At 35.2% G+C, this 13,262-nt stretch overlaps 1 protein-coding gene across 1 annotated transcript; it reads left to right on the top strand.

Annotated features, from left to right (window-relative positions):
* Positions 1–4,547: 4,547 nt before the first annotated feature.
* Positions 4,548–12,794, top strand: LOC143233145 (clotting factor B-like; the record flags this gene model as incomplete). The annotated part of the gene is made up of 4 exons (XM_076469088.1): positions 4,548–4,846; positions 6,847–6,864; positions 8,111–8,225; positions 10,829–12,794. Coding segments are annotated over 4 exons (600 nt in total), but the record flags the coding sequence as incomplete, so codon positions are not given.
* Between the last annotated feature and the right edge of the window lie 468 nt (positions 12,795–13,262).

The raw sequence follows: 13,262 nt of genomic DNA, 5'->3' as shown, positions 1-13,262 counted from the left end.
TTTTCTACAGGTAATCAATATTCCAATACCCAACACATTTTTCTAAACGATAAAGAAGGAGGTTAAACTGATATTCGGAAAGCCTACTGGGTAGGTTCACTTGGATTTATGAAACCGACTCGTTAGAAGTCGTTGTCTATGCGTATCTGATGAGAGAATCAGCGGGATAATTGGCAAAGTAACATTAAATTTAACTAATAGATAGTTTACCTTAAACTCTTTCAAACGTAATTCACTTATAAAAAATTCACAGAATTAGAACTTACATTACACACTAAGCTGGTGAATAAGTTTAATTATTTTTTCTCGTCAACCAACTCATTTGTATTATTTTGTAGTCTAAACTTTAATTACTCATTGCAACTGGAGTTACCACGTGACTTTTCATTCTTTTTTAACATGAAAGCGGCCGTACTCTCGAAACGCTTCCTGTTGTACCAACAAAGAACACGCTGTTTGCATTCTTACACAGTATTGAAATATCACAGCAACATATACGTTTGGTAGAACAGACGTTATCTCCAGAGGATAATATTAGTACGCCATCAGCCTTACGATGATCTAGACAACATAATTTCAGAATAAACAATTTATTTTCTTTCCTTTTCCAAATTTGCACATTAATATGAGAATTGATTGATTGGGATTAAGCACAAACTTACACAATAGGCCATCTGTGCTCTGCTCATCATGGGTATCGAAACCCCTCTTCTAGCGAGGTAAATGCAGGGCTAAAATGAGAGGATAAAAAGAGACATAACATGCTTACATACCAAAATAATATACTACTTTTTTAAGAGTGAGAGACGTGATTGGATAAACAGTGTACTTGTTACATTTAATTAATGTTTAACTTATAGTTCTATTATATGGCTCGATAATTCATATTAATAAGCTTATTAAATAAATTAGTGCCCTTAATCCTATATGAACATTTAAGTTTTGACCAGGAAGCAATATTAATTAAAAATTTATATAAATGGACATATACTCTTCAAAAAAAGAAACGCAAAGAGCAAAATTTGAGACATATTGTTAACAAGTTTATTCCGGGTAGTTCTGTATGACATGTGTGAAACTTTGCACATTCACTGCTGAACATCTAAAGTCTGCAAAGGCGAAGTCCACGCTCACTAGTTGAAGTTTAATGTCACTCAACCAACGTCAATAACAAGTATGCCCCTCGTGAGCATCAATAACTGCTTGGCATCTCCTGCCCATGGAAGCGATGAGATGACGAATCACATCCTGTGGAATGGCTGTCCACTCAGCGCCTGCAAAGCTGCTGCAAGCTGAGGTAGAGTCTGCGGTTGAGGTTGTCGCCGTCGCAGACGTCGGTCCAACTCGTCCCAAAGATGTTCGATGGGGTTTAAATCTGGTGATCTGGAGAGCCAGGGAAGAACGTTGATGTTGTGGTGTCTCAAGAAGACAGTGGTGAGTCGAGCTGTGTGAGGACGGGCGTTGTCATGTTGAAAAACGTCGTTGACGTTCACCATGATGGGTTGCACATGGGGCCAAAGAATCTCGTCGACGGTTGCGTACGGTCTGATCGGAAATCCTACGCAGCCCTGGTATGGTTGAGGCAGTAGATGTCACAGTGGTGGTCCTATCCCGAAGGTGACGTAACCGGATGTAGCGAACTTGTGCGGGCGTGGTCATACGAGGTCTGCCAGATCGTGGACGGTCACAAGTTGATCCATGTTGTTGGTGACGATTCCATAGCTTTGTGATGGGGCTTGGGTGGACATTCACAGCTCTGGCAACATCTGATCGAGATTCGCCTGCTTCCAAGCGACCAATGGCGTTGTTGCGTTGTGCTTTAGTCAGTCTTGGCGTAACTGTATTGCGTGTCGGTGGGTTAACACTTAGCTATGGAAACCGAGAACCCGTCACTTTTATAGGGGATTTTGCACGTGTTGAACTTGCAGAACTCTCAAACAAATTTATTGGACACGAATGCGTTTTGGCGAAAAATCCGATGTTTTCCTCCGTTTTCAAAGTGCACAACTTTTATTGTCATTTTGGTCTGACAATCAGTGCCTTAACACGTGTAACATCACATACTCTGAGCTTGTAACGTTATTACATGTATTTCTCTCTAAATTAACAAAAATATATCTTTTGCGTTTCTTTTTTTGAAGAGTATATATATAGCTAAAGAAACTTTACCCTTTTAAATCGTGGCTGTAGTTTATTGTCTTACTTATTTTTAAAGAGAATCCCAGTAAGTTTTTGTTAGAAAATTTTTTGGGTATAATAAATAGAATACCTTTCTTGACAAAACGTAAAATAATCTAAATTTAGCGAAAACATTTTATTTATAAAATTGTGTGTGTTTTCTTATAGCAAAGCCACATCGGGCTATCTGCTGAGTCCACTCAGGAAAAATCGAACCCCTAATTTTAGCGTTGTAAATCCGTAAACAAACCGCTGTACTAGCGGGGGGCTTATTTGTAAAAACTGTCATTGCAATAGAAAGTGATGAAATATTATGTGAATTACTTTATCTTTTTTCGCAAAAGACAGGAATTTTTAAAGAAACCTTTGGAAAACGGGAAGAATTTATTTGTGGAGGCACAATTATCCCGAAGAGTTACATCATATCTGCCGCTCATTGTTTTAAATTAAAGTAAATAAAAATTATTTCTAATGGATTAAAAAAATTATATTTACATAGAATATTTAATTCATACAAGACAGCAAATTATTCTAAATAAATATTAATTGTATTTTGTTACAATGATTTACTAGTGGTATGCCGCAGAATATGCGGGTTGTATAAATGCCACAGGCTACATATTTAGATTCAACGAATTTGTTCTATAGCGTATTTCTGGTCATTTGAAAGCTCAATTTTGCCACAGATAGGTTTATGATCAAAGAAATATAGCATAACACTCAAAGAGTATTTTGAAAGTGTTCTATTACAATCTTCAATGTTTTCTGTGAAAGCAAACAACTCGCACATCGGCAGTTTTAGGAAAAAATTCTTCCAAAATATTTAAATCAATCTAGAGCAATGTTATCAACCTTAAAATGGTGACAATAATTACCAAAGAAAAGCTAACCCAAAGTGTCATTGCATTAAATCTAGGCTTACCTTGTTATGCCAATTATGAGAAAATACACCAAAATGTGAAGCTAACGAAAATTCAGAAGTCAAAGCTGTCAAAGTTTTAGCTATATCTTGAATCAAACAGCTATTTTAATGAAAAGATTGGCTTAAAACTACGTATTCGACTACATAATTTGTCAAGTTTTCCAACTTCAATGATCCATTGTGCCTTCGATATGTTTAAACGTCTAAAAATAATAAAAGTTCTGTCGAAAATTATAAGATCTATAGTTTATTCTTCATAACAAATTGTTAGGGAAAGTTCAACGTATGGTCAGCAGTAGAACAAAATCGAGCACTTCGTATATTATAATTTTTAATATACGACTGACTTTTGAATATATGAAGTTCATAAATATTCATTACAGTTTCAATTTTAGATGAAATAAACTTTACAATCCTTTCTATCCTCTAATAGAATAGAGAACTTAGAGTATAATAGAATATTGATAAAAGGCGTGTAAGCCATGCAAAACAAATTATGGCGAGTCCATTAGCTCGCCATGTAATTAAAATATGTTTATGTTTCTATCATTAGTAATTACCCAATTTATACATTTTTATTCATGTATTTGTCTTAGTGATAGTACATTGCCATATATTTGAGGAATTTAGATGGAAAAAATTAATCTCTAAAGGTAGGTCATTCAGGCTTACTTAATCGCTACATGAAGCAGTTTTATATTGTGATCAGTATTTTCTTAAAGTATGATGCCACAATTAGAGAGAAAGTCATTTTCTTTATTTTCGGCCATTTTAATTTAATCTTTTTTCATATTTGCTTTCAATGCTTAATTAAGTACTTTTAAGTTCAATTTAACCAACCTTATTACATGAAATTTCGTTTAGCTTCCCACTTCATGCAGATACTATCTTTAACTTGAGAATATTGTCGCAGATCTAATACACTTCCATAGCTAAATCTGCTAATTCTTTTATTAGCAGGAATTTTGCTAAAATTATTCCATATTATTTAGCCAGAAAAACCGTAGACACATACTCGCACACAAACGTTTATGGAACACTATTTATTTACTATGTGAAACAAACTGCTCATGTGATGCATTAAATGTCTGCTTGAGCCATTTAAAGATAATAACCTGTTTAAGAGGAGCGTCCTTATGAAATGCCTTTTAGGAAGAGAATATGTCTGCCACTGGGAAGAGCTGTGTTCACCAAGTGATATGCCAGTCTAAAAGGACTGAAGAGAGTAGAGTTCAAGTTATAAATCATTTATAAGTTTCTTGGTTCATTTCCATTTTCGTACTGAGAGCGAGTATTCTGGATTCTGTGCCATACTGAGTCCAGGCTGTTCTTCCAATGACATTAGTTGCGGGTTCTAATAAAATATTCAGTCAGTGACAATCATCACGATTCAGCAACTATAATAGCTTGGAACAAATGACGTATAACAGAAGATTATCACTAATTACATGCCATATATTGTTTTCCAGGTCTCCTTCTGCTTATAGCGTCCGCCTTGGAAGACGGGAGTAGATATCAGGTGGAATCTATTAAGAAGCATGAGCGTTACACATCCAAGCTAATATATCACGATATTGCTATTTTGAAGCTAAATCAAAGAATTACATTCACTGAGAGAATTCGTCCAGTGTGTTTACCTAAGCCTAGCTTTGTCAAACAAAATTTTGGAGGAAGAACTGTCGTAGTGACAGGATGGGGGAAAATGTTTTACAGTGGGTTTAATTACACATTTCAACTATTACAATAGCTAAACTTGGAAGCATGGAAGAAATTTAGTTTGTATTTAACAACGTACAGTAATTATACCTAGGGTAATCTTGTTTAAGTTAGTTGATTAGATTATATTTTTATCTACAAACAAGGGCTATCTGCATGTAGCCATTCTTAATTTTGAGTTGTTAGGCGAGAAGGAAAACACCCAGAACTCGCTGCCAAATTATGGATCACTCTTAATAATTTTGTTTGATTTAATAGTGGTATTGTTTATTTGTAATTATGCAGAAAGCTACCCAATAGAATATATATGCTCTGCCTGCAACAAGTATCGAAACTTGGTTACTAGCAGTGCAAGTTTATAGACGTACCACTGTGTCGCTGGGATCTAGTGGTATTGGCCGTCACATTTGTCGCTGTTGTTTGTTTTTGTTGCTTTTTGAATTTCGCACAAACCTACTCGAGGGCTATCTGTGCTAGCCGTCCCTAATTTATCAGTGTAAGACTAGAGGGAAGGCAACTAGTCATCACCACCCACCGCCAACTCTTGGGCTACTCTTTTACCAACGAATAATGGGATTGACCGTAACTTATAACGCCCCCACGGCTGAAAGGGCGAGCATGTTTGGCGCGACGGGGATGCGAACCCGTGGCCCTCAGATTACGAGTCGCACGCCTTAACACGCTTGGCCATGCCGGGCCCACATTTGTCGCAGCCACAAACTAAACTGCAGGCGGTCCACTAGTGTTTAAGAAATCGAATATCTAGCATTGTACACTATATAATACAAGTAAAAAAAATTAACATTGTCCAGCAGTTAGTGCCAGTATTTAGTAACACAATATATAATAGCTGCACATGGAATAATATTGTTTTATAAAAAAGTGCCTTGACAGGACTTTACACCAATATTAATAAACAATAAGTCATTAATATAATTTAAAATATTAAATCTGAAAAAAGAACAAGGAAGAAAAGAAATATCTTGTTCAAGAAAAGAAAAAAGGCAAATGTAATATTCCAAAAACATCTCTTTATGTCAATAAAAATATCGAGTGAAAAACAGCAATAATTTCTTTCTTTCTCTGTTTCAGTGAGGCTTCATTCACAGAGTGGGCTACGAGAATACAACCTTAGGTGATCAAAAATTTACATTTTCCTCTGCTATATTAATAGTATCTGTACATCGCCACTAGGGAAGTTGGTGTCAATTCCGTCATATACTCACATTTATTCAATATATAAGTGATTAGTTAGACGTAGGATTTGAGTAGAAATTCATAGTTAAACTAAACTATAGACGGATATAACAAATGAACAATAAACACAATCATAATAACAAAAATAATAATTTGCTATTTTACATCTTCAACAACTTAAAAATTACATTCGCTGTAAATACGTTAACCTCACAAGTTTTGTCCTTATAGAATGTCAACAAAAGGCACAGTGGTATGTCCGGACAAACAACGATGGAAACCGAGCTTCGATACCCATGGTAGCTAGAACACAGACAAATCCTTATGCAGCTTTGTGCTTAACTACAAACAAATCTTACTTAATGAAATACAAAGTACAGTATATTTGCATATAATGTTTTATAATACATCTTGCTTGTATTTAGAAAGCAAAATACACAATTACTGTTGAAAAATATACTGGTTAAAAAACCTTACGTGTATTAAACAAACCATACTGTGTATTATTTGTAGTAGTAAATTAAGAAATAATTATTTGTAAGTACAATGATAGAATTCTGCTAAAAATAATTGTTTTTCTGATTTACCACCACATTAGCACAATGTGTTTACATAAGAACATAAGTATTACTGTTCAAGAATTTAAAAATCTAGTGTGTATTTTAGAAACATAAAACGTAGCCCCCCCCCAGTAACACAGTAGTATGTCTGCGGCCTAGAAACTGGGTTTCGATACCAGTGGTTAGCAGAGCACAGATAACCCATCGTATTGCCTTGTGCTTAATTCCAACCAGCCAAACAGAAAATGAGCAGCTGATGGACAAAAGATAATGTTGTTTGAAACCTTTTGGGTAAGTAAACGAAATTGAGTAATTAGGTGGCACATGTACTTTGATACATTTAATTGCAATTGAATTGTTGTGGTTTTGAATTAACCACAAATCTATACAATAGGCTAATCGTGCTCTGCCCACCACGGGTATCGACACCCGGTTTTTAGCCCATAAACATACCGTTGTGCCACGGTGAGGAGGGCTAAGTCCACTTGGAATAAATAACAAATTAACAGTCCGTAGTATAGTTGGCCAATCTGCTAGTGTAATTAAAATAACATCATTGTTAATAACTGGATGATACCGACTGAAGCTGTGGTTCTTCTTTTATAGTTGCCCCCCAGTGACTCAGCGGTATGTCCGCGGACTTACAACGCTAAAAACCGGTTTTCGATACCCGTGGTGGGCAGAGCACAGATAACCCATTGAGTAGCTTTGTGCTTATTTCAAAACAACATCTTTTATAGTAAACACTTATTGTTGCAAGAACAAAGCTGTGGAAAATCCTGTTCAATAGTTCTGTGTCAAAAACGCGGCTGAATATGTTTATTGCATGAAATTTATATATAAATATACCCGTGATAGATATGTTCATATTTAAATTAATGTTATGTTTTGATATTTATCAAACATTTATGTTAACAGAGGTTGAGTTCCTTTTATTAAAACGATTTTGAAACTTTACCACATCGTTACAATCCATGTTGCCACATTCATTCATGCGTGGTCCGGCATAGCGGATTCGAATCCCCGTTACACCAAATATGTTCGGCCTTTCAGCCGTGGGGGCGCTTTAAAGTGAGGGTCAATCCCACTATTCGTTGGTAAAAGAATAGCTCAAGAGTTGGCGGTCGGTGGTGATGACTCGCTGCCTTATGTTTAGTTTTACACTGCAAAATTAGGGACGGCTAGCGCAGACAGCCCTTGTGTAGCTTTGCGCGAAACTCAAAACAAACCAAACCAGGTCCTAATGCCATACAATAAAAAATGCGATTCAGCTACATAGCATTTCATTGCGACTTTATGTCGGCTGTCACTGTCACGTAATTAGCTGATATAAGTATTTAATATCGTTTTAATATAATATACTTAACACTCTGTGATGAATACATATGTATTTATAACCATATAATTTTATCATTATTTATTAATAAGAACTAAGACCATTCTGGTTTCAAGATTTTTGTTCAAAAGAATATTTGCTATTGTTTTCAGGAATGAAATTAAGTAACGTACTAAGACAGATATCTATTCCAATTATCAGCAGAAAACAGTGTCACGACTCCTACATGTCCTTAAAAGGAAAAGAGCTTCCAAGGGGGATCACAGACGACCTTATTTGTGCTGGACTTCCCCACGGAAAGAAAAACACTTGTAAAGTATTGGATATTTAATATTAGATAACGTCTTCAGTCTTTACTAAATCATTCACTTTAATAGTAATTAATAGAGCAGTAGTGTTCTGTAGAAATAACACAATGATTTCCTATGTATACAGGCCCGGCATGGCCTAGCGCGTAAGGCGTGCGACTCGTAATCCGAGGGTCGCGGGTTCGCGCCCGCGTCGCGCTAAACATGCTCGCCCTCCCAGCCGTGGGGGTGTATAATGTGACGGTCAATCCCACTATTCGTTGGTAAAAGAGTAGCCCAAGAGTTGGCGGTGGGTGGTGATGACTAGCTGCCTTCCCTCTAGTCTTACACTGCAAAATTAGGGACGGCTAGCACAGATAGCCCTCGAGTAGCTTTGTGCGAAATTCCCAAACAAACCAAAAAAATCCTATGTATACAAATTCGATATATTTGTACATTTGATATAAACACTAAACTTTTGAAATGTCTAATTAACTAATAAGAGGGGAAATGCACGTGTTTCCTTTTATACAAAGACAGTATAGTTAATATATTTTTATTAAAATGTTTAATGTTTTAATAATAACGTAATGTTAGAAACGCCGCTTTTTTATTATTATTCTTTTAGTTTCAATTGTCAACAAAACACTGTCATTACAGAAAAGACCGATAATCCACTAATGTTCGTGTTTGACGAATGTCTGTGGAATATTAATTTTTGAAAATACGTTTTAAAAATTTTGGTTTACACATTTATTAACTGGAGTCAATGAACACATAATGTTAATATCTAACTAACTAGTCCTTAAATGCTATAAGACTTCCGTAAATAGAATTAAGTATGTCTCAAAATAACGGAGGCTTATTATTCTTAATATTATACATATTTAGTAAATTTACATTTAGTAAATGCTTTGAATAATATGGATGTTGGACTAATGTTTCTACTACAGTAGGTGTCTGTGATTTGTCGGCGATAAATTCAAATATAAATGAAAATACGCATTCCACTTGTTTTCAAAATAATATATATACTAACTAAACATATATACAACCAATACTTTACACTATAGCGATCATAGCATATCATAAACACTATATATATAGTTCTCTTCACTTGTCAAAAATTCACTTAGGCCTATTAAATTGCTTTAGAGTTTCAGTTGACAGGCTGGGCTACTTCTTTATATTTCCACCACACTAGTATTTTGTATATAATTCACTTATAATGTGACATGTGACTCGAGTTACCACACTCATATACTGCTCTTCCAGTAATTGTCTTATACTTCAGATATCGTTTGTTTCTCTTGTCAAAGCATACTCAGGCTAGTTTAATTACTTTTAGAAATCGCTTTGACGTAATAAACTGCATTTCTTATTTATTTTAAAACTTAGGTTTCCTTTAACATATTAATTCTTAGGCCTTACAGTCCTACAACATTTAATTTTGCGTTTAAATTTTCTTAGTCAAACTTTTACTTCAAATAACTTTAATTTTTTGTTTGTCTGCTGTTTCCGCTCATTTCACTCTATATATTTGTCACTTAATCGTCTACTCGCCCTCTAGAAATCTCTACATCCTCGACATCAATAAATTTCACACGACGTTCGATAGTCTCGACGTCAATAACTTATAAACACAGTTTTCATTAATCGTCTGCCTTTAACCTTCTCACTATAAAAAGTAAACAATCATGAAATATTAACTGACAAAGTGATTAATTACTACTGCCAACGCTATAGCTGACAGTATGATAACTTTGCGGTAATAAAAAACAACTATCGCCTAAAATTATGTGCGCGTGTGTGTGTGTGAGTTTGGGGGTGTTTTCTTTTAGCAAAGCCACATCGGGCTATCTGTTGAGCCCACCGAGAGGAATCGAGTCCCTGATTTTAGCGTTGTAAATCCGCAGACTTACCGCTGTACTAGCGGGTGGCAAAATTATGTGCAATTCAAACAGAAGCAATAAGAAGTATATTTTTGTTTCTATCAAGCTGTTCAAATAAATACAACACTCATGCGTCAAAAATTATAGGAGCGATTTCACACCTTTAACTAAACCTTTTGCTTCAAAACATTTGTTTGTTTTTAAATTTCACACAAAGTTACACGAGAAGTATCTGCGCTAGACATCCCAAATTTAGCAGTGTAAGACTAGAGGAAAGGCAGCTAGTCGTCGCCACCCACCGCCAATCCTTGGGCTACTCTTTTACCAACGAATAGTGGGATTGACAGGTCACATTATAACGCCCACATGGCTGAAAGGCGAGCATATGTGTTGCGACAGGAATTCGAACCTACGACCTTCATATTACGAGTTGAACGCCTTAACCACCTGGACATGCCGGGTCGCTCCAAAGCGTAACTCAAGCAAGGAAAAATAGTGAGTGATGAAACTCATATGCGTTTTTTCTAGATACGCACCTTCTATTGTCATAGCCAGCGAGGTATGTGCATACGGTCATATATACAAATGTCGGCTTGAAATTACCCATTTTATAGACATTTTATTAAATCACACTCTCCGCTTGTTACAAAATGTTACTTGAATTTTAAATAAACGTTCAGGTTACTTACATGACCGCATATTACATTAAACATGCTTTTAAAAAAGGACTATTTTAACAGGGTGATTCCGGAGGCCCTCTGGTGATAGAAGAGAATGGACGTTGGATATTACTTGGCGTGGTTCCATTTGGTTATCGTGTATGTGCCGAACCTGGATTTCCTGGTGTTTATACAAAGGTTACTAACTATTTGGAGTGGATCGCTGCCAACTCAGATCTAGGAAAATAATTTGATTTTCTTTCGTAGTCGTTTATTAATCTGTGTAGTTTTATTCGCTGGAAAAAAATATTGTACTACTTATGCTTTAATTAATCAGATAATGTTTTAAAGTTCCGGGAAGATACTACCTATGGTCACTATAAACTAAATTTAACTTTTTAAGATGGTTCTTCATAAGATACAGATTTGCTTGGCATCATTTTAGTTGTTATTTTATTATAAGTAGCAATGTAAACTTTATATTCTATCAGAAAACTGTTCATAAATACAGTATCAGAATATAGCTTGCTCTACAATTAAAAATAAAATATCATTAAGGAAATTTTATCTTCACACTACCTGATCATTTATTTGATCAGTTTTGGCATTGCTATTACCACCACCACCCCAAAATAAGTGTCACCTCAAACATCTTAAGAACTGTAAACATTTCTTAAAATGAAACGGAAATGCTAACAGTGTAATGTACCTAGACTCATTGTAGATGGCAAAACGTATTTAAAATCGTAGAGTAAAAGATAAACATTAACTTTGAAATGAAGAAATGCTTGTCGTAACTCAATAAACTGTTCTAGTTTTTGTTTGTTATTTGAACCTATAAGTTAAATTTCATTAATTAGTTCACAATGTATATTAAAGGACATTTTTCTGAGTTTTTAACCCCCTCCCCTTAACTTTGTAGAGTTAAATTTCGTTTGTTTGTTATTGCTGTTTTGTATAATTCATTTTTCTTTCCAATATGACTAATTGATTAGTATTATTAACTGATGAAGTGATAGATGAAAAGGTGAAGATAAAATTGAAAACAAGTTATAACGACTTTATAACTTCAGGCAGAATTTCTCATTACTACTTCTTTAAGGATGTACGCAAACTTGTGTTTCTATACAACTCTTTGAATAAATATTACGCGTCAGACAACGAAAATTCGATGAAAGCAGGCCATATTTGTACAATACATTAATAAGCTAGATTGTGAGTACTAAAAGTAGGTAATGTTGCGCAGTTTCGATAAGAATGTTCGCAGCTCTCATTACATACAAATTTGTAGCCAGGTGATAATTCCGAAGTAGTATTAAATGTCAACCTGTAAATTTAACTCACATCGATCTAGACGTAAAAATAAGCAATACAATAAAACGGTTTTGTATAAGACTAAACATATGATTCCTAATTGCTAAGACTCAGGTTTGTTTTGAATGTTCACACAAAGGTTTTGTTTTGTTTTTTAATTCGCGCAAAGCTACACATGGGCTCTAAAAGAGCTATCCCTAATTTAGCAGTGAAAGGCTATAGGGAAGACATCTAGTCATCATCATCCACCGCCAACTCTTGGGCTACTCTTTTACCAACCAACGAATAATGGGATTGACTGTAACACTATAACTCCTGCATGGCTGAAAGAGCAAGCATATTTGGTGAGACAGGGATTCGAACCAGCGATCTTTAGATTGCAAACCAAGCGCCTGAACCACCTCGCCATGTGGAGCCCGCGTAAAGATTCTCGATAACTATCTGCAGCAGCTGTCCCTAATTTTGAAATCACATACTTGAGGGAAGACAGCTAGTTAACACTAATCACAACCAATTATTTTTGTCAAAACAAAGAGAGGGATTTAACTGCTACCCTTACAACATACTCATAACCCCGATGTGAGAAATCTAGTTGAAGTTTGTTGTAAAGATGCGTGAACCCTATGATGTATATTTGTTAAATTGCTAAAACACTTTCGTTATATATGAAATATAAAATAAATCTGTAACCGAATTCTTTTTTAATCCAAGGCCGATTAAAGGAAGTTTTTGAGATGTTTACTTAATGCATTCTCTTAACAACTTATAGTCGATGTTGCCCCACCGATGACTTAGCAGAAAACTCGACGGCTTATAACAGTAAAATTCATGTTGTCATAGCGCAGTCATTTTGCAGCTTTGCACTTAAGACAGACAAACAAAATCAGTTGACATATCAATATTTGACTCTTCTGACAGATGTCTCTTTGTCAGTAAAAAAACATGGCAAACCAAAGATGCGAATAAATTAAATAATAATTTTTTGCAATACCTCGAAACTAAAGAGAAACAACTTAATACACTTTTCAAAATCAGTTTTGCATTGTTCCAATAACGTCTATAAACCTGATACAATTAAGCCGCTTAGACATATTATTATTATTCGAAGTAATAAGAAAATTAATGAACAGGTAAGTCCCAAGGTAGAAATCGGAGAGTATTATTACAAAAGCTCCCAGCTAGTACAGCGGTATGTCTACGG

Source organism: Tachypleus tridentatus, chromosome 1, assembly GCF_004210375.1.
Source record: "Tachypleus tridentatus isolate NWPU-2018 chromosome 1, ASM421037v1, whole genome shotgun sequence".
Classification (NCBI taxonomy): domain Eukaryota; kingdom Metazoa; phylum Arthropoda; class Merostomata; order Xiphosura; family Limulidae; genus Tachypleus; species Tachypleus tridentatus.
The sequence above is the reverse complement of the archived record's forward strand: the minus strand, read 5'-3'. Positions and strand labels throughout refer to the sequence as shown.